This window comes from Scyliorhinus torazame, chromosome 5, assembly GCF_047496885.1.
Source record: "Scyliorhinus torazame isolate Kashiwa2021f chromosome 5, sScyTor2.1, whole genome shotgun sequence".
In the NCBI taxonomy this organism is placed as follows: domain Eukaryota; kingdom Metazoa; phylum Chordata; class Chondrichthyes; order Carcharhiniformes; family Scyliorhinidae; genus Scyliorhinus; species Scyliorhinus torazame.
This window is the reverse complement of record NC_092711.1, coordinates 11,013,388-11,033,588: the sequence shown is the minus strand read 5'-3', so window position 1 is coordinate 11,033,588 and position 20,201 is coordinate 11,013,388. Positions and strand designations below refer to the sequence as shown.

Sequence of the window (20,201 nt, the reverse complement as noted above, 5' to 3'; positions counted from 1 at the left end):
CGGCCCCACAAATGACCAGATTCATTCAGCTCAATTTCACAACCTGCCTTTGTGTTTTTGTGGGTGTTCTCTTGAGAAATCTTAATTCTTTACCCGTCAGTCTGGCCTCAATAAAACTCGAGATGGATTTGCAGGCATAGCATTAGTTATTTTTATTTGACTTGCAAGTCTGACTCGTTTCACAGAAACTTAGGACACAACTAGTCTCCTAGCTATCCAGAATTGAGTGATTCTGTAGAACAAAGAAATCTCTACTGATACATTCAAATGGCATCAAGTTTCACATACACGATTCCCATAGGTCATCCTATACCCCTCCTGACCTGGCCATACATCCTAATTGGCTCACTTCCCATCCCTTCCTCTGGCCCCCTATTACCCAACATCCTTTTCTCGTCCTTAGCTGGACACCCCTCCCCCTTGTTTTGCCATGCGTTCTGAAATCCTTTGTCTGTGAACTAACATGAATTAGACCCGCCTACATCTACATTACAGTAACTAATATCTCTAAAGTAACTATTTTATATCACATTCGTCATTCCCTCCTTTTATCATTCCATGATAACCAAACTATTCAATCCATAGCTACGGCCCCTCATCTAAAAAGATATGTCGCTGCATTTCCAATTCCTGTTGTAGCCTCCTTCATCCGCTGCACTCTCATGGATCCTAACAGCCAAGATTCTTGGGGCGTCTATCTGTTCAAGTGCACCCCGCATCCTACCCATCACACATTTAAGGATGGCTGGGCCCACAAAGATGCAACCAATAGCCACTGCTAAATACATGGCCATATTTATCAACCAGTCCTTCCAACCTCCGAATCCCCAGTTACCCCAAGAGCCAGGATCCTGCATACCGTCCAGGTGATCCGTATGCGATCCATAAATTTAGTGATGTTAGCGGTTAAGTCTTGAACTCCCATGATACACTTGCCCTGCACTATGGCGATTACCCCACCCTCACGGGCCCGAGGATAGTCAAGAGCATACCGGTTCTGCATAGCAAACAACTGCAGCTGAGACAATTCCTTAATTATTGCCCCGAGGGCTCCCAAGGTTTTGTTTCCCAGGATGGTAAGGCCACAAAAAAAATAATTCCTATTGCTGACCGCCAAGGAACCCCCCACACCTCCCAATGTCAAGACGCTCAGAATTCCCCACCGGGCTGAGGGGCCCCGGTTGGGTGCGAGAACCTGAGGTTTTTTCCAGTTCACGCAGAATTCGGCTGGGACTGCCCGGCGTGCCAACTGATTGTGCAACATCCACGCCGAGGGGCAGGAGACTGCGGTAGGGACTAGAGTCCCGATAGCAATTTGGCAGGGAAATGTGGGTGACAAAACATTGGTTGTTGTGCCATTAAATAAAGTAGTATCCTTGCTCCGTGTACAGGCTAGCATCACAATCAGTATATCGGTTTCGTAGGGATCCCCCAGTAGCCCAGTTTATCCAGCTTTGGAACGTCCATTCGGGCCTCCCAGCAATGTGGAAAGCCCTACTCCCAACAGTGATATGAGACATTTGCCCAGCCACAAAGGAGCTGGAGGCCGGCGTTCAATGGAACGCAGTTGGTGTTGTAACAGACGCAGTGGCCGGATGCCTGAGTGATATGACACCGCCTGTCCGTACAGGTGGAGAACAGACATGTTATATTCGTTTCCACCTCTACCAGCAAACAGCCGTACCCGTCACTGCTGAAACAATTCTCATACGACCGGGAGTCTCTATTGGGAGTGAAGTGGATAGGTATGTACGCCCTCCACCGTTGCAGCCTATCCTACTGTGAGTGGGAATTATCCCGAGGAAGGGGAAGGCAAATAGCCGGTGGTGCTGAACCCGGATCGTAAGGAAGAGTGACTTGCTCGGGCGGTGGCTCGGAACGCTGACAATGAACCACCGTTTGGGGAGTGCCCCAAAGCGGTGAAACAGAAAATAACCTAGACACCGATGCGGGGTTCGGGTAGCAGACAACCCGTCCCTGGCCATACAAGCGGTGGTAGATCTGGTAGAAGAGATTCATACTACCCAGGTTTCCCTCATTCTGGGTCCTAAATGAATTAAGTATATCGCCTGATAACCCACGTTCTAGTTGTACTCCCCTTCTCACACACACCGTCCTCTTTCTAGTCCCCCTCTCTCTCTCACAACCTCTTCATAGATTATCATAGAATTTACAGTGCAGAAGGAGGCCATTCGGCCCATCGAGTCTGTACCGGCTCTTGGAAAGAGCACCCTACCCAAGGTCAACACCTCCACCCTATCCCCATAACCCAGTAGCCCCACGCAATACTAAGGGCAATTTTGGACATTAAGGGCAATTTATCATGGCCAATCCACCTAACCCGCACATCTTTGGACTGTGGGAGGAAACCGGAGCACCCGGAGGAAACCCACGCACACACGGGGAGGACGTGCAGACTCCGCACAGACAGTGACCCAAGCCGGAATCGAACCTGGGACCCTGGAGCTGTGAAGCAATTGTGCTATCCACAAGGCTACCGTCCTACCCTCTCCTGACTGTCTGATGTTACCTTTATGGCACCAATCTTAACACATCCAAAATCAAATTTACATGTACTCCAAAAACAAGGCAATGTCCATGTAATGTTCCCTTCCCATCGCCAGGACCGGTGCAATTGCTTCATGAGTCCTGCATTGTCCGTTAACCTGATGACCTTCCACGAGTCGCAGAATGTCACCTCGGCATAAATGAAATGTCCGTGTAGTTTGGTTGGGGTTACAGATATAGATGATATTTCCCTTTTCCATTTCCGCCGCCGATGTCCCTCCAAGCGAGGCGAGGCCGAAGATTACACAGGCGGTGCGTAGCCACCCCATCATGCTCCACACCTGTAAAACAGCGTTGGGGAAGGGAGGCATGTTAATCTGTCCAAGAAAATGAGGCCTGTTATCAGAACTCAACTGAGCTGGTATGCCGTACCGTGGAATGATTTCCCGCCTCAACTTTAACCACAGTAGCAGCTTTATTATCGGTAGTCGGATACGCCTCGACCCATCTGCTGAACACATCCACAATAACCAAAACTTATTTATAACATTGACACCTTTCTAACTCAATGTAATCCATTTGGAGCATCTCAAAGGGACCACTGGGCAACTGCCCCATACCTCCAGGGACACCTTTGCCGGTGTTATATTGCTGACAAATCAAACACTTATTACTGATACTCTGGGCCAACCCCTGCATTTTAGGGTGCCACCAAGTGTCCAGCAACAAATCACTAGTCTCCCGAGCTCCACAATGAGTTGCAAAGTGTACACATTCGATGACCCATAAAACCCAGTACCTCAGACATACAAGTCTGATGTGCTGGCATGGTCCATAAAGAAGAAACAGAATCATATGTACAACCTAACCGTTTCCACATTTGTTTATCACTCTCAGGAGCGTTCTCCTGTAACCTTATGACGTCTTGGATGGTTGGCATTGGCTTGTCAGAGGCAGACCTATTTATTGCAGAACGTTTAGTCTGACCTAGCATTTTAGGCACCATCACTTGCTGAATTTGCGCAGCTGTCCGCGCTGCACAATATGCTTGTTCATTACCAACGTCAACTGGGGTCTTACCGTTTGTGTGGGCAGCGCATTTAATGACGGAAATCTGTGCGGGCATAAGGAGGGCCTGCAGTAGGTCATTAACTAAACCCTGGTGGGATATTTCTGTGCCGGCCGAGGTAAGGAATCCCCTATTCTTCCAGAGCTGTGGGTTGGCTGAAGTAGAGTGTTAATCGTTTCAGGGACCTCAAAATATTTTATGGAAGTGCCGTCTGGCATGACTTGAAGTGCGTACTCTGTTGGATCTGAATGATCCACTGCCCTCCTTACCATAGGCCCCAGATCCTTGGCATGGTACTGGTCATGGACCTGACGTGTAATATGAGGGCTTACAGAAACTGACCGTGGCCATAAATGTGGTGGTATTGTAACAAAATCGGCTGTACCTTCTTTTCCCGTGACTGTGGCTGTAATCTTGACTAGCCATTCGGTCCCAATTAACGGCCGGTATTTGTCATCTAACTCCCTGTTCTGTCATGGGCCAGGGTAACGTGATGCAGTGAATGTTCAATGTCTAACGTCCACCACTAGGGTGTAATAGAAATATAACACTGTTGTCTCATCCTCCATGATTGAACCGTTACCCCTTCGTCTCCGCACTCTAGCTGTAGCTGGAAGATACACAGTAAATCTCAGGCCAGCAAGTTACAGTCCAATCCAGTAGTCACCACAAACTGATGATCTGCAGACTTATTCTCGTAAGTGACTGTCACAGGTTCAGAAATAGGATACTCACACACCTGTCCTTGGGACCCCGACAAATGCTGGGTGTTGTCGGATAGTGGTAGTCGAAGTTCTGATTGCACCGAAGACATGGCTGCTCCAGTGTCGATTACAAATGGTCAGTGTTGATCTCCTATCGGCAGAGAAATAATAGGTTCCCTGTCCGATTGGAGAGTCCTTATGACTAAATTAGCTAGTCAATCTTGTGTTGGGAAAGGGTTTGCCTGGGAGAAGTCGGTGTACCTCATCTGTCCTCCCCTTGGGGGTACCCCCTCCTTTTGGATCGGGTAGTCTCCTGATGCCCGTCTTTTAAAGGGGCATTCCTGTTGCCAGTGATCTGTACGGCCACAATTAAAACATGCATTGTTCCCTCTATATCTGCCACTGGTTGGGGTCTCAGATCATCCTTTTTCATTACATACTCAGTCTTAATCTTTGCAACTGAGCCTCCTTCCTGGCCTACACCCTCCCAATAAAATCTGACTGCCCGGGCCATTTGAGAAGGGTCGTTCTCTGTCCAATTCATGTTATTACATTTCACGGCAGTAGCCACGGAAGGTGGTAGGCAATGCATTAACATAGCACAATATTGAGAGGAATTCTGACCATTTTGGTCAGTCGCCTGACTGCCCACGGTAGATTTCATTAAAACGTTCCAGAAATTCCTCTGGCTCTTCAGTCTTTTTAGGTTTGAGGTCTAAGATAGCAGAGATGTTTATGGGCTTTTGAAATGTGGCATTCAATGAATTCAGGATTTGTGCCCATCTATCATCGACCAAGGCATGGGCTTGCTGAAGTGCGGCGTGGCTAGCATAATTTAATGATTGAGATGACTGCGGTACTCTGCTGGGGTTAAAATCTGCTGGACTAGGACCCAGAGGTCCCTTGAATCAGCTTGATAAACTGAGATGGTAGTTCCCAGATAGTCCACGAAAGCAGCAAGAGATTTCTTCCTGTCTGGGATTGCAGCCAGAATAGCAATCATCTCACTGGGTCTCCATGGGAAATAAACGTCTATCGTGGACTGGGCTGCTGCTGTTGCAGCATATGCGTTGGGTATTTTCCTAATCGGAAACTGTCTCAGAGTCTCACTAGGGGGCGTTTTAGAGGATTCCTCTGGCTCTTCAAAGACTTCGACGTCCTTCCCTTCCACTAGGGGGAGCTCTAGCTCCTCAGAACCATTCCCATCCTCTTTCTTTGTTCTCATACTTTTCTGTCCTACTATATCGGTCTTCAGGAATCTAGGTGGTATGCGTAATTGTTTCTGGATAGGATCAGGCCCCTCTCATTGTCCAAGATCGGGTCCTAGAGCTAACTGGGCTTGTGGAACAGAGCTCCCCTTCTCTAACAGACAGTGAAGGTGCAGAAATAGGGCCCAAACTATTAACCAAAGGGACTAGAGAGGCTGGCATGATTTGAATCTGGGGAGCAGTGACTGGATATAAATTATGATACCCTGGTGGTTCTGGAGACAATGCGACTGGTGCAGTCGGGACTCTAGCCGACATGGTCCAATTCTCTAGTTCATCCTCTGTCTGTCAATGCAAGGTCAGCCATTGAACTACGTAGCCCATTTTTGTACTCGAGTCTGCCCCGCTAGGTGTCTCCCTCTCTTTACTTGCGTGTTTTTTTTTGGAATGCTCACTCCTTTTTCAAGATCTCCAGAGTTTTCTGGTTCCCCCCTTCACTAATTGGAATCCCCATTTGAAAGGCATTTTCTTGCCAACTTAATAACATGATCTTATCCCTCTTGACAATATTGTCTCCATAATCCAATTAACCCTTTAGCTTTCATACTTCGGTTCTTTTTAAAATTTATTTATTTGCCTATTTATAAACAATGGCAATTTTTGCTACTTGGCAAAGTTATTTAAAAGGTTTTAACAGTGTTCTTTTAAAACTTAAAATGTTTGAAAATTCAAATTGAATTACTGCAAACTTAGTTCTGATCGCGACTCAGAACTGAATTTACAATTTGCTTAACACAAACTTGTATAACTTTGACAACTTAATTAATTCTTTATCTTAACAATTTTTCTTTTAACAAGTTTTTCTTACATTCACAAAACTGTTGGCTGCTATCAATGAGGGAGCAGTTAGCTGCGGCAATTTATACCGGAGCAAAGTCAACTGTCATCGCCAGATTTACACTTTATAAAATGGTGTCAGTGAGTTTCTTTAAGTTTCTATTAATTCACAAATAAAATGAAATAAACATTATTTCAAGTAATTCAAACTTAAGATTCTGGCAATTTCAATCAATTGCTTGCTAAAATAATTAACTTTTATCAAAGAGGTGGAGAAATCTACTGGGTTCCTTTAATTAATTCAAACGTAAGTTTGCTGGAGTTTCACTGACTCGAAAGAAAGGTATCCGATTACACCACAGGCTGCTGCTATCTCAAGGCCCGTGTGAGAAGCACTGTCTGTCGTCTTTAACTTTGGCTGCTGCTGTTAACCCTTTGAGAGATTTCTGCTTTAACTAACATGCAGCATCCAGTTCTATGGGGCTGGTTTAGCACACTGGGCTAAATCGCTGGCTTTTAAAGCAGACCAAGGCGGGCCAGCAGCACGGTTCAATTCCCGTACCAGTCTCCCCGAACAGGCGCCGGAATGTGGCGACGAGGGGCTTTTCACAGTAACTTCATTGAACTCGTGACAATAAGCGATTTTCATTTTTTCATTTCATATGGATGCCCCATAATCTCTAACTAGTCCTCAAGACTGTGTTTCTCGCCACTACAGTCCAAGGATACAATTTTAGCTTAATCAACTATAGTTTTAAAAACACTTGTGGAACTGAACCATCTTTCTGATGTCCCATCAGTTCCACAATTAGCCCAAAACTGAACTATCAATTATGATATCCCATCAGTTTAATTTTCTAATCATCAGACTGACCTTTGATTTCGTCGAGACGATCTTTCCGTACCAACCGCGAGTGACCAGACCAATCAGACCATGAGAAGAGGGGAAAACCAATGTCGGTCATTTTCCAGCTACACACATTGTGGGCCCGTTTCACTTTCCTTGTCCAACATCAGTCTAATTCTGATTTCGCAGCTGGCCGGTGACCGTCTGGAGAAATCTCGGGTTTTCGGCACCAAATGACAATATTAATTTTTCTTGACCCATCAGTCTGGCCTCAATAAAACTCGAGATGGATTTGTAGGCATAGTATTATTTATTTTTAACCAACGTGCAAGTCTGACTCGCTTCACAAAGACCCAGAACACAAGCTGCCTCCTGGGGTCTCCCGAACCGAGTGCTATTGGAGACAAAGGAATCTCTACAAATACATTCAAATGGCATCACGTTTCACATACACGATTCCCCTAATCACCGACAACATCGCCTCCAGCAGCGAGATGGGGGAGGTGCCACTGGAAAGGACGGAAACACCTTTTTCACACAATTCCCACCACTCGTGGGATCCCAAACTTCTCCCCCAACTCCTCCAAACTTTCAAACCACCCTTTGAAAAACAAGACCTTCATCTCCACCACCCATCGCTCCTCCCATCCCCGAAACCTCGCATCCATCCTCCCTGGCTCAAACCCATGGTTCTCTCGGATCGGCATCAACATCGACCCCGCCCCCAACCTAAAGTGCTGCCAAAACTATGTACCTGCCACCACCGGATTCACCGAGTACTTCTCTGGGGCAACCAGGAGGCGGCGCCGTTGCCAGCGCCTGCAACCCCAACCCTTTGCAAGAGCCTGCCGCCGTCCTCCCCCACAAATCTTCCTCCTCACAGCTCCGACCCCGGCACCTTCTCGGCATTCGTCGCCCAATAATATAACCGGTTTGGAAGGGCCAAACGCCCGTCTCCCTCTGAAGCATCATCCTCTTAATCCTTGCCACCCCCCGTGCCCACACTAATGACAAAACCAACCAATCCACCCACATAAAAACCGATTTCGTCAATAAGCCCAATAGGTACCAAGTCGGCATGTTCTCTCTGTGTCTGCGTGGGTTTCCTCCGGGAGCTCCGGTTTCCTCCCACAAGTCTGAAAGACGTGCTGTTGGGTAATTTGGACATTCTGAATTCTCCCTCTGTGAACCCGAACAGGCGCCGGAATGTGGCGACTAGGGGCTTTTCACAGTAACTTCACTGCAGTGTTAATGTAAGCCTACTTGTGACAATAAAGATTATTATTATTAAATGGATCCTCTCCACGTATCTTCAAAGAGGAGCTTATGAATACAGTCTCACTTTGCTTAGAGCTTTACACCAAACTTTGAGCTAATTGCGTTTTATTTGCTTCAGGGCCGCCTTCATGCCATTTATGGAAACCTGCTTTGAAGAAATTTTCCGCATTACCGATGTGAGTATCCGATTTCTGAACACAGTGCAACGCTGTCCTTTCCTGGGCAGCACGGTGGCGCAGTGGTTAACACTGCTGCATCACGGTAGCATAGTGGTTAGCACAATTGCTTCACAGCTCCAGGGTCCCAGGTTTGATTCCCGGCTGGGTCACTGTCTGTGCGGAGTCTGCACGTCCTCCCCGTGTGTGCATGGGTTTCCTCCGGGTGCTCCGGTTTCCTCCCACAGTCCAAAGATGTGCAGGTTAGGTGGATTGGCCATGCTAAATTGCCCTTAGTGTCCAAAAAGGTTAAGTGGGGGTTGCTAGGTTACGGGGATAGGGTAGATACGTGGGCTGGAGTGGGTTGCTCTATGTAAGGGCCGGTGCAGACTCGATGGGCCGAATGGCCTCCTTCTGCTCTGTAAATTCTATGATCACGGCGCCGAGGTCCCAGGTTCGATCCCGGCTCTGGGTCACTGTCCCTGTGGAGTTTGCACATTCTCCCCGTGTCTTCGTGGGTTTCGCCCCCACAACCCAAAGATGGGCAGGGTAGGTGGATTGGCCACGCTAAATTGCCCCGTAATTGGAAAAAAATGAATCGGGTACTCTAAATTTTAGAAAAGCTTGTCCTTTCCCTGCCCTGCTCCATCCTTCAGTCCTGGGAAAGGCAGCCATGAAGCCGGCTAACATCTGTTTGGTGTTCAGCAGTATTCGTCTGTGGTTCAACCAGTCGGTTGCTGTGAAGCAGAGGTTACATTCGCAGCTGGACTTTCAGTAAGATCCTCCTGTTCAAAAAAACTTGGCCAACACATTCCTGATTCCGCAGAATTCCAATCCATATTCCAAAGCAACTTCAGTAACTTACAGTGGATAGGTCGGTACAAAACGGGGCATGAGAAGCGTCAAAGCGGGTAGAAATGAGGGAGTGCCGCACTGTCAGAGGGTCAGTACTGAGGGAGTGCCGCACTTTCAGAGGGTCTACTGAGGGAGTGCCGCACTGTCAGAGGGTCAGTACTGAGGGAGTGCCGCACTGTCAGAGGGTCAGTACTGAGGGAGCGCCGCACTGTCAGAGGGTCAGTGCTGAGGGAGTGCCGCACTGTCAGAGGGTCAGTACTGTGGGGGTGCCGCACTGTCGGACGGTCAGTGCTGAAGGAATGCTGCACTGTCAGAGGGTCAGTACTGAGGGAGCGCCGCACTGTCGGAGGGTCAGTACTGAGGGATTGCTGCACTGTCAGAGGGTCAGTACTGAGGGAGTGCTGCACTGTCAGAGAGTCAGTACTGAGGGAGTACCGCACTATGAGAGCGTCAGTACTGAGGGAGTGCCGCACTATGAGAGCGTCAGTACTGAGGGAGCGCCGCACTGTGGGAGCTGGCAGATCCCATTGCGAGCTGCAGCGACCACATCTGCAGTAAGTGTTGGCTGCTCGAAGAGCTCCGGCTCAGAGTTGATGAGCTGGAGTCTGAGCTTCAAACACTGAGGCACATCCGGGAGGGGGAGACTTACCTGGACACTGTGTTACAGGAGGCAGTCACACCTGTCAGAGTAAGTAGTTTAAATCCTGCCAGTGGCCAGGGACAGCAGGGTGTGACTGCAAGTCAGGCAGGTAAAGGGAACCAGCAGTCAGGAACTCAGGAGCCTCAGCCCTTGACCCTGTCCAACAGGTATGAGGCACTTGGTCCCTGTGTGGATGGCGAACAGGGCTGCAGGAAGGATGAGTCAGCTGACCAAGGCACCATGGTTCTGCAGGCCATTCAAGGGGAGGGAGTAAATAGGCAAGTTGTAGTTGTAGGGGATTCTATTATCAGGGGAATAGATAGTATCCTTTGTGAGCAGGATAAGGAGTCCCGCATGGTATGTTGCCTGCCCGGTGCTAGGGTGCGGGACATCTCTGACCGGCTTGAAAGGATACTGGAGAGGGAGGGGGAGGATCCAGTTGTTGTGGTCCATGTCGGTACCAACAACATAGGCAAGTCTAGGAAAGAGGACCTGTTTAGAGATTATAAAGAGCTAGGATTCAAATTAAAAAACAGGTCCTCAAGGGTCATAATCTCCGGATTACTGCCCGAGCCACGTGCAAATTGGCATAGGGAGGCAAGAATAAGGGAAGTTAACACGTGGCTGAAAGAGTGGTGTGGGAAAGAGGGGTTCCTTTTCATGGGACACTGGCATCAGTTTTGGGACAGGGGGGACCTATACCGTTGGGATGGTCTCCACCTGAACCGAGCTGGGACCAGTGTTCTGGCGAAAAGAGTAAATAGGGTGGTCAATAGGACTTTAAACTAAAGATTGGGGGGGAAGGGAAAGTCAGGGAACCAAGAGGGGAAGTAATCAGTGGGAAACGTAGCTGCTTAGGAATACAAAAAAGCACGAAAAGACAAAACTCAGGAGAGGTTACGATAGTCCCCATCCCACAAAATATGACACAGTGTATGGAAAGGCTCAGTAAACCAAGGTCCACCACACTAAGAAAACAAAAAGGGACGGTCAATAGAGAATTAAAGGTGCTATATTTAAATGCGCGCAGTGTACGGAACAAGGTAGATGAGCTTGTGGCCCAGATTGTGACTGGCAGGTATGATGTGGTAGGCGTCACAGAGACATGGTTGCAGGGGCTTCAGGACTGGCATTTAAACATCCAGGGATTCACAACCTATCGAAAAGACAGAGAGGTGGGCAGAGGGGGCGGGGTTGCCTTGTTAATTAGGAATGAAATTAAATCAATAGCACTAAACGACATAGGGTCAGATGATGTGGAGTCTGTGTGGGCAGAGTTGAGGAACCACATGGCAAAAAAACCATAATGGGAGTTATGTACAGGCCTCCTAACAGTGGTCAGGACAGGGGGCACAAAATGCACCACGAAATAGAAAGTGCATGTCAGAAAGGCAAGGTCACAGTGATCATGGGGGACTTCAATATGCAGGTGGACTGGGTAAATAATGCTGCCAGTGGACCCAAGGAAAGGGAATTCATTGAATGTTTACAGGAGGGCTTTTTGGAACAGCTTGTGATGGAGCCCACGCGGGGACAGGCCATTCTGGACTTAGTGTTATGTAATGAGCCAGACTTGATTAAAGATCTTAAAGTAAGGGAGCACTTGGGAGGCAGTGATCATAATATGGTAGAATTCTATTTCCAATTTGAAAGAAAGAAGGTAGAATCAGATGTAAAGGTGTTACAGTTAAATAAAGGTAACTACAGGGGCATGAGGGAGGAACTGACGAAAATCGACTGGGAGCAGAGCCTAGTGGGAAAGACAGTAGAACAGCAATGGCAGGAGTTTCTGGGAGTAATTGAGGACACAGTACAGAGGTTCATCCCAAAGAAAAGAAAGGTTATCAGAGGGGGGATTAGGCAGCCATGGCTGACAAAGGAAGTGAGGGAATGCATCAAAGCAAAAGAGAAAGCCTATAATGTGACAAAGAGTAGTGGGAAGTCAGAAGATTGGGAAGGCTACAAAAACAAACAGAGGATAACAAAGAGAGAGATAAGGAAAGAAAGGATCACATTTGAAGGTAGGCTAGCCAGTAACATTAGGAATGATAGTAAAAGTTTCTTTAAATACATTAAAAACAAACGGGAGGCAAAAGTTGACATTGGGCCGCTCCAAAATGACGCTGGTAATCTAGTGATGGGAGACAAGGAAATAGCTGAGGAACTAAATAAGTACTTTGCGTCAGTCTTCACAGTAGAAGACATGAGTAATATCCCAACAATTCAGGAGAGTCAGGGGGCAGAGTTGAATATGGTAGCCATCACAAAGGAGAAAGTGCTAGAGAAACTAAGAGGTCTAAAAAATGATAAATCTCCGGGCCCAGATGGGCTACATCCTAGAGTCCTAAAGGAGATAGCTGAAGAAATAGTGGAGGCATTAGTTATGATCTTTCAAAAGTCACTGGAGTCAGGGAAAGTCCCAGAGGATTGGAAAATCGCTGTTGTAACCCCCCTGTTCAAGAAGGGAACAAGGAAAAAGATGGGAAATTATAGGCCAATTAGCCTAACCTCGGTTGTTGGCAAGATTCTAGAATCCATTGTTAAGGATGAGATTTCTAAATTCTTGGAAGTGCAGGGTCGGATTAGGACAGGTCAGCATGGATTTAGTAAGGGGAGGTCGTGCTTGACAAACCTGTTAGAGTTTGAAGAGATAACAAATAGGTTAGACCAAGGAGAGCCAATGGATGTTATCTATCTTGACTTCCAAAAGGCCTTTGATAAGGTGCCTCACAGGAGACTGCTGAGCAAAATAAGGGCACATGGTATTTGAGGCAAGGTACTAACATGGATTGACGATTGGCTGTCAGGCAGAAGGCAGAGAGTTGGGATAAAAGGTTCTTTTTTGGAATGGCAACCGGTGACGAGTGGTGTCCCGCAGGGTTCAGTGTTGGGGCCACAGCTGTTCTCTTTATATATTAACGATCTAGATGACGGGACTGGGGGCATTCTGGCTAAGTTTGCCGATGATACAAAAATAGGTGATGGGGCAGGTAGTATGGAGGAGGTGGGGAGGCTGCAGAAAGATATAGACAGTTTAGGAGAGTGGTCCAAGAAATGGCTGATGAAATTCAACATGGGCAAGTGCGAGGTCTTGCACTTTGGGGAAAAAAGAATAGAGGCATGGACTATTTTCTAAACGGTGACAAAATTCATAATGCTGAAGTGCAAAGGGACTTGGGAGTCCTAGTCCAGGATTCTCTAAAGGTAAACTTGCAGGTTGAGTCCGTAATTAAGAAAGCAAATGCAATGTTGTCATTCTTCTCAAGAGGCTTGGAATATAAAAGCAGGGATGTACTTCTGAAGCTTTATAAAGCATTAGTTAGGCCCCATTTAGAATACTGTGAGCAATTTTGGGCCCCACACCTCAGGAAGGACATACTGGCACTGGAGCGGGTCCAGCGGAGATTCACACGGATGATCCCAGGAATGGTAGGCCTAACATACGATGAACGTCTGAGGATCCTGGGATTATATTCATTGGAGTTTAGGAGGTTGAGGGGAGATCTAATAGAAACTTACAAGATAATGAATGGCTTAGATAGGGTGGATGTAGGGAAGTTGTTTCCATTAGCAGGGGAGACTAGGACCCGGGCACAGCCTTAGAATAAAAGGGAGTCACTTTAGAACAGAGATGAGGAGAAATTTCTTCAGCCAGAGAGTGGTGGGTCTGTGGAATTCATTGCCACAGAGGGCGATGGAGGCCGGGACGTTGAGTGTCTTTAAGACAGAAGTTGATACATTCTTGATTTCTCGAGGAATTAAGGGCTATGGAGAGAGAGTGGGTAAATGGAGTTGAAATCAGACATGATTGAATGGTGGAGTGGACTCGATGGGCCGAATGGCCTTACTTCCGCTCCTATGTCTTATGGTCAGAGGGTCAGTACTGAGGGAGCGCCGCACTTTCAGAGAGTCAGTACTGAGGGAGCGCCGCACTGTCAGAGGGTCAGTACTGAGGGAGTGCCGCACTGTCAGAGGGTCAGTACTGAGGGAGTGCCACACTGTCAGAGGGTCAGTACTGAGGGAGTGTTGCACTTTCAGAGAGTCAGTACTGAGGGAGCGCCGCACTGTCAGAGGGTCAGGACTGAGGGAGCGCCGCACTTTCAGAGAGTCAGTACTGAGGGAGCGCCGCACTGTCAGAGGGTCAGGACTGAGGGAGTGCCGCACTGTCAGAGAGTCAGTACTGAGGGAGTGCCGCACTGTCAGAGGGTCAGTACTGAGGGAGCGCCGCACTGTCAGAGGGTCAGGACTGAGGGAGTGCCGCACTGTCAGAGGGTCAGGACTGAGGGAGCGCCGCACTGCCAGTACATTGTATTGCAACTATGTTAGAACAATTTACATTTCACACAAACGTTATTGACTGCGAAGCCCTTTGGGACTCCCTCTCAAAAGCGCTATTGAAATACAAGCAAGTTTTTCTCCTTTGCCTCTCATGGTTTATTTTTAGCCCAGGTGCAGCCTACGTTTAAGTCTAATTTCTCTGCATTGACATCTTTTCCAGTATCCGCACGTCAATGTCCGGAAGTCTGCCTACGAAGCGGTTGGGCAGTTCTGCTGTGCCCTTTACAAAGTCGCTCAGGAAAACCCAACTGACCAAAACCTGGAAGGTAGCAGTTTCTTTTGACGCCACTCCTTCGATCTTCCCGGGAATGGTTTTTAGTATTCCTGAAACAGACAGACTGGAGGACCGAGCAGATTAGATGTCAGGCAGACAAGTGCAATTGAGTGTAAATTGTTTCAAGGAGGTGCAGAAAGACTTGAACACCATGTGCAACAGTCGTTTGAAATAGGCAAGAGTGCTTGAGAATAGCACTTATGGGGAAGATGGATAAGTGCATGAGGGGGAATAGAATAGAACAATATGTTGATGGGGTGCGATGAAGATGGAATGTGAGGAGGCTCGTGTGAAGTAAGAACAGAACGGACCATCTTGACCGAATGGCCTATTTTTGTTTTGTCGACGCCAAGTAATGAAGTGACTAGTTTTTAGAAAGAATTCCGGGCCCGTCACGCTGAAGGATATCCGTCTCACTGTTGCATTTTGTTTCAACGTTTCCATGGGTTTAGTATCGCTATCAATCTCAGAGTCAACCCCTCTGAGATCTTTTTAACCAGAAGGTACTTTTATCTGCCCATTGCCTCGGTAAACGTAGCAAGGCACCAGGGATGAATGGTACCCCGGTTTGCGAAGAATCTGCCCCGGCTTCTGAGTCAGTAGGTTGTGGGGTCAAGTTCCCACTGCAGACACTCTAGCTCCATCAACGAAGCCAACACTCCTCGCGCCAGTCACGGAAGGAACACTGCACCGAATGCGGTGCTGGCCTTTGAGTTGAGATAATAAACCAAAACCCCGTCTCCTCTGAAAGGTCCCATGACTGATTGGAAGAAGAACAGGGTCATGCTTCCTGTTGTTCTGAGGCCTATATTAAGCCTTCAATCCAACACCTAAAAGTCAAATTACCTGATCATTATATTACGATCCCAGACTGAACCCCAGCATTTGCTAGGATATGGGACAGGAACCCCAATCGCTTTTTTTAATTTTGTAAGACTGAGGAGAGGCTACGTCGCTCCAGGAATGATTCCACGCACAAATAGGGATATGTATATTAAAACAAACTTTATTCAGAACATAGTATTAAACCAACTTACATCTCAGAAATTGCCAGTTAAACAATGCTTAACAATAGAGATAAAAACTTTAACTTCTACCGTCTCTGTCTCCAAACAAGCAAAACCCATCACATGTCAAGAACCACTTATAAATAAAGTTAGCAAACAGGGTTACTTGCCGTTCTCTGGATAGAGAGTTTTTGAAAGACTGTTTGGAGAGAGGAAGATCCTTTCAGTGACCAGCCCACAGATCCCTGTCGACAGCCTTCTGCAAAACCTGCTCACAGCTTCCAGAAATAAAACTGCCAGCTGCAGACCTGGCTCCTCCTTACTTAAATCCTCTTTATTCCACTCAGTGGGTGAGACAGCTGGTTTGCAATGCAGAACAAGGCCAGCAGCGCGGGTTCAATTCCCGTACCAGCCTCCCCGAACAGGCGCCGGAAGGTGGCGACTCAGGGCTTTTCACAGTGACAATAAAAGATTATTATTATTCCATGACCTACTTACTTAACTCTTGGAGCGAAAAAATATTCGGGGGAAGGCGGGAACAGGCTCTCAGGCATGATCCTAATGAATGGCAGAGCGGGCTCGAAGGGCCGAATGACCTATTCGTACTTCTATTTTCTATGTCTATACAAATCCCTTGGAGAGGCGATTCGTTTAAAATAATTTAAAGATTCACTTCCTTTGGTTATTGGGACACATGTTGAGGAACAACAATTTAAAACTGCTAGATAGGAAGCAGAGTCAGCGGATGATTACAAAGTGGTCCATGGAACCAAATCTTTTTTCCCATTATCCTCGTGATCCAGAGGATGATAGAAAGTTGGGAATAGAACATTACAGCGCAGTACAGGCCCTTCGGCCCTCGCTGTTGCGCCGACCTGTGAAACCACTCTAAAGCCCATCTACACTATTCCCTTATCGTCCATATGTCTATCCAATGACCATTTGAATGCCCTTAGTGTTGTCGAGTCCACTACTGTTACAGGCAGGGCATTCCACGCCCTTACTACTCTCTGAGTAAAGAACCTACCTCTGACATCTGTCCTATATCTATCTCCCCTCAATTTAAAGCTATGTCCCCTCGTGCTAGACATCATCTGAGGAAAAAGGCTCTCACTGTCCACCCTATCCAATCCTCTGATCATCTTGTATGCCTCAATTAAGTCACCTCTTAACCTCCTTCTCTCTAACGAAAACAGCCTCAAGTCCCTCAGCCTTTCCTCACAAGATCTTCCCTCCATACCAGGCAACATTCTGGTAAATCTCCTCTGCACCCTTTCCAATGCTTCCACATCCTTCCTATAATGAAGCGACCAGAATTGCACGCAATACTCCAAATGGTCAAGAAATGTCACCTCCAAAGCAAAGGGAAGACGCTGAGGTTGAAAGTGACATTCAGAGGCTTCAGTAAATCGTAACAAAGTGGGGCATATGCAGGCAGGTTGTTGGAAATCAAATGAAAGTCCGGTTGCAGTCGTAGGAAAGGAAGCCTCTGAAAAAGAAATGGCTGTTAAAACTATAGCAGTTGAGCAGGTGAAAGGTGCTCCTTCACAATCAATGAAATGAAATGAAATGAAAATTGCTTATTGTCACAAGTAGGCTTCAAATGTAGTTTCTGTGAAAAGCCCCTAGTCGCCACATTCCGGCGCCTGTTCTGAGAAAGGTGTTTAGATAATTCAGAAAATTACTTGAGTGCTGGTGAAGGAAGTCAGGTTTATCGAGGTTCAGTATTCCCTTATTCATCTTACAAAACATGTGAACAAAGAGATATGGGAGCCATGATACAATTTCCAGGAAATTTAACAAGGGATAGTAATAGAACATAGAACAGTACAGCACAGAACAGGCCCTTCGTCCCTCGATGTTGTGCCGAGCATTGTCCGAAACCAAGGTCAAGCTATCCCACCCTGTCATTCTGGTGTGCTCCATGTGCCTATCCAATAACCGCTTGAAAGTTCCTAAAGTGTCCGACTCCACTATCACAGCAGGCAGTCCATTCCACACCCTAACCACTCTCTGAGTAAAGAACCTACCTCGGACATATCTCCTATATCTCCCACCCTTATAGTTATGCCCCCTTGTAACAGCTACATCCACCCGAGGAAATAATCTCTGAACGTCCACTCTATCTATCCCCCTCATCATCTTATAAACCTCTATTAAGTCGCCTCTCACCCTCCTCCGCTCCAAAGAGAAAAGCCCTCGCTCCCTCAACCAGAGAACATAGAACATAGAACATAGAACATAGAACATAGAACATAGAACATAGAACATAGAACATAGAACATAGAACATAGAACATGGAACAGTACAGCACAGAACAGGCCCTTCGGCTCAAGTGTCCGACTCCACTATCACAGCAGGCAGTCCATTCCACACCCTGACCACGGAGTACGAGGTGAGGTTGAGTAGACTGGGACTGTACTCGTTGGAATTTAGAAGGATTAGGGGGGATCTTATAGAAATGTATAACCCTTAATCCCTTTATTCTTCAAAAAACTATCTGCCTTTATCTTAAAAACATTTAATGAAGGAGCCCCTACTGCTTCACTGGGCAAGGAATTCCATAGATTCACAACCCTTTGGGTGAAGAAGTTCCTCCTAAACTCAGTCCTAAATCTACTTCCCCTTATTTTGATGCTATGCCCCTTAGTTCTGCTTTCACCCGCCAGTCGAAACAACCTGCCTGCATCTATCCTATCTATTCCCTTCATAATTTTATACATTACCAGCTCTGTCCCGGTCAGGAACCATTTCAGCTTCTCGAAGATGCAAACTATTCAGATAGTCACAGAGAGTGGTGGCAGAGACATTTCCCACATGTGGGCGAGATAAACTGCTCAACTGTCTGCAAACTTTTGAATCCTTTGCTATTCAATTGTACTTAGCGGACACAGCGTTAGACTTTGTTTGGTCATTTCCTTTGCTCACTTTGTTATCCGCCGTTGTGCGACCGGGAACTGTGAATCTGTGGGCGGAGGATCGTTTACCCTTTTGAGTGTGAAGTCCCAGCACTTTGCCGCTTGAGAGACCAGCTTACGCGAGGCTTGAGCCCATCCTTTGAAGACTACGGCCTGCAAATGGAGCGGGAAAAGCCATGCCTTCTCGGTTTTCCATGCATCCTCGTCGTAAGAACAGGGGTAGACCATTCATCCGGTTCTGGTCCCGGGGCGCACAAGCATAGAGGGAGCTCAAGGTCAAAGCCGTGCTGTTTCACCCTGCCAATGTCTCACCCTGCCAATGTCTAGGTGCTGTCGGGACAGATGTTTGTGTCGCTCTGGACCCCGCCCCATTCCAATACCGATATCTCCTGACTTTGTTCCCTCCAGGTTTCCAGAAGTTGTTGTCCATGGTGTTCCCAAACTATCTGAAAACCATTCAGGACGAGAAGGACCGCCTGGTGGTCATGACGATTCTCGAGTCCATGAACAATGTGCTGAAGAACTGCAAGGGGGACGCTCTGAAGGAGCCGGGGCGCCTGGACGAGATCTGCAAAGCCATCCGCAGCGTGCTACAGAAGAAGGTAACGGCTGAGCGCCCTGCCTCGTTCACCGAAGGCGCTGTCTCCTGTAACTCGGTTAACATTTTGTCCCAATGCCCTGCGAAGTGCCTTGATTCGAGGCACTGTGATTGCAAGTTGCTGCCACTGCTTGCTGCTCACCGTACATTTTGTATCTTGCAGACAACTTGCCAAGATCCAGAGAATGAGGAGACCGAGTCGGATGAAGAACAGGAGGTAGGTGGTGAGAGATTTATGCGGCGATTATTCGGAGCAGTTCAACTTTGCAAATGTTTGCCATCGTCAGGAGCAACCTGGAGACTTTTTAAAAAATTCCCTTCTGCTTACATGCCACTAATCCATAATGCAATAACTGCTGCGGACACAGAGCGGCACGGTGCCACAGTGCTTAGCACTGCTGCCTCACAGCGCCAGGGACCCGGGTTCAAATCCAACCGTGGGTCACTATCTGTGTGTAGTTTGCACTTTCTCCCTGTGTCTGCGTGGGTTTCCTCCGGGTGCTCCGGTTTCCTCCCACAGTCCAAAGACACAGGTTAGGCGGATTGGCCATGATCAATTGCCCCTTAGTGTCCAAAAGATTAGGTGGGGTAACTGGTTTGTAGGGGAACGGGGCTATGTGGGGTGCTCTTTCAAAGGGTCAGTTCAGACCAGTCTCATCGTGTTCACAGTCTGGGATATAACTCGCAGGAGATGGTTCCTGCAGAGATGGTAATCAGCCTGCCATTATCTCCACAGGAGATGACAGTTCAGTTTTTGCATTGCCTCTCTTCCTGCCTGAGTGTAAATTTGCGGACTTTTCAGTCTGATAGTTTTTGTCAGTTCAGATGGGTCGGGTGGCCTTCTGTACTTTCGGAGTTAACATAGAACATAGAAAATACAGCACAGAACAGGCCCTTCGCACCACAATGTTGTGCCGAACCTTTGTCCTAGATTAATCATAGATTATCATTGAATTTACAGTGCA

At 47.4% G+C, this 20,201-nt stretch overlaps 1 protein-coding gene across 1 annotated transcript in view; it reads left to right on the top strand.

Moving 5' to 3' along the window:
• Positions 1-20,201, top strand: part of ipo4 (importin 4) — a 186,908-nt gene that overhangs the window by 93,535 nt on the left and 73,172 nt on the right. The window contains exons 21-24 of the mRNA XM_072501599.1: positions 8,570-8,627; positions 14,600-14,705; positions 19,047-19,240; positions 19,400-19,453. Coding sequence (XP_072357700.1) covers positions 8,570-8,627; positions 14,600-14,705; positions 19,047-19,240; positions 19,400-19,453 — 412 coding nt within the window. The remainder of the gene's footprint in view (positions 1-8,569; positions 8,628-14,599; positions 14,706-19,046; positions 19,241-19,399; positions 19,454-20,201) is intronic.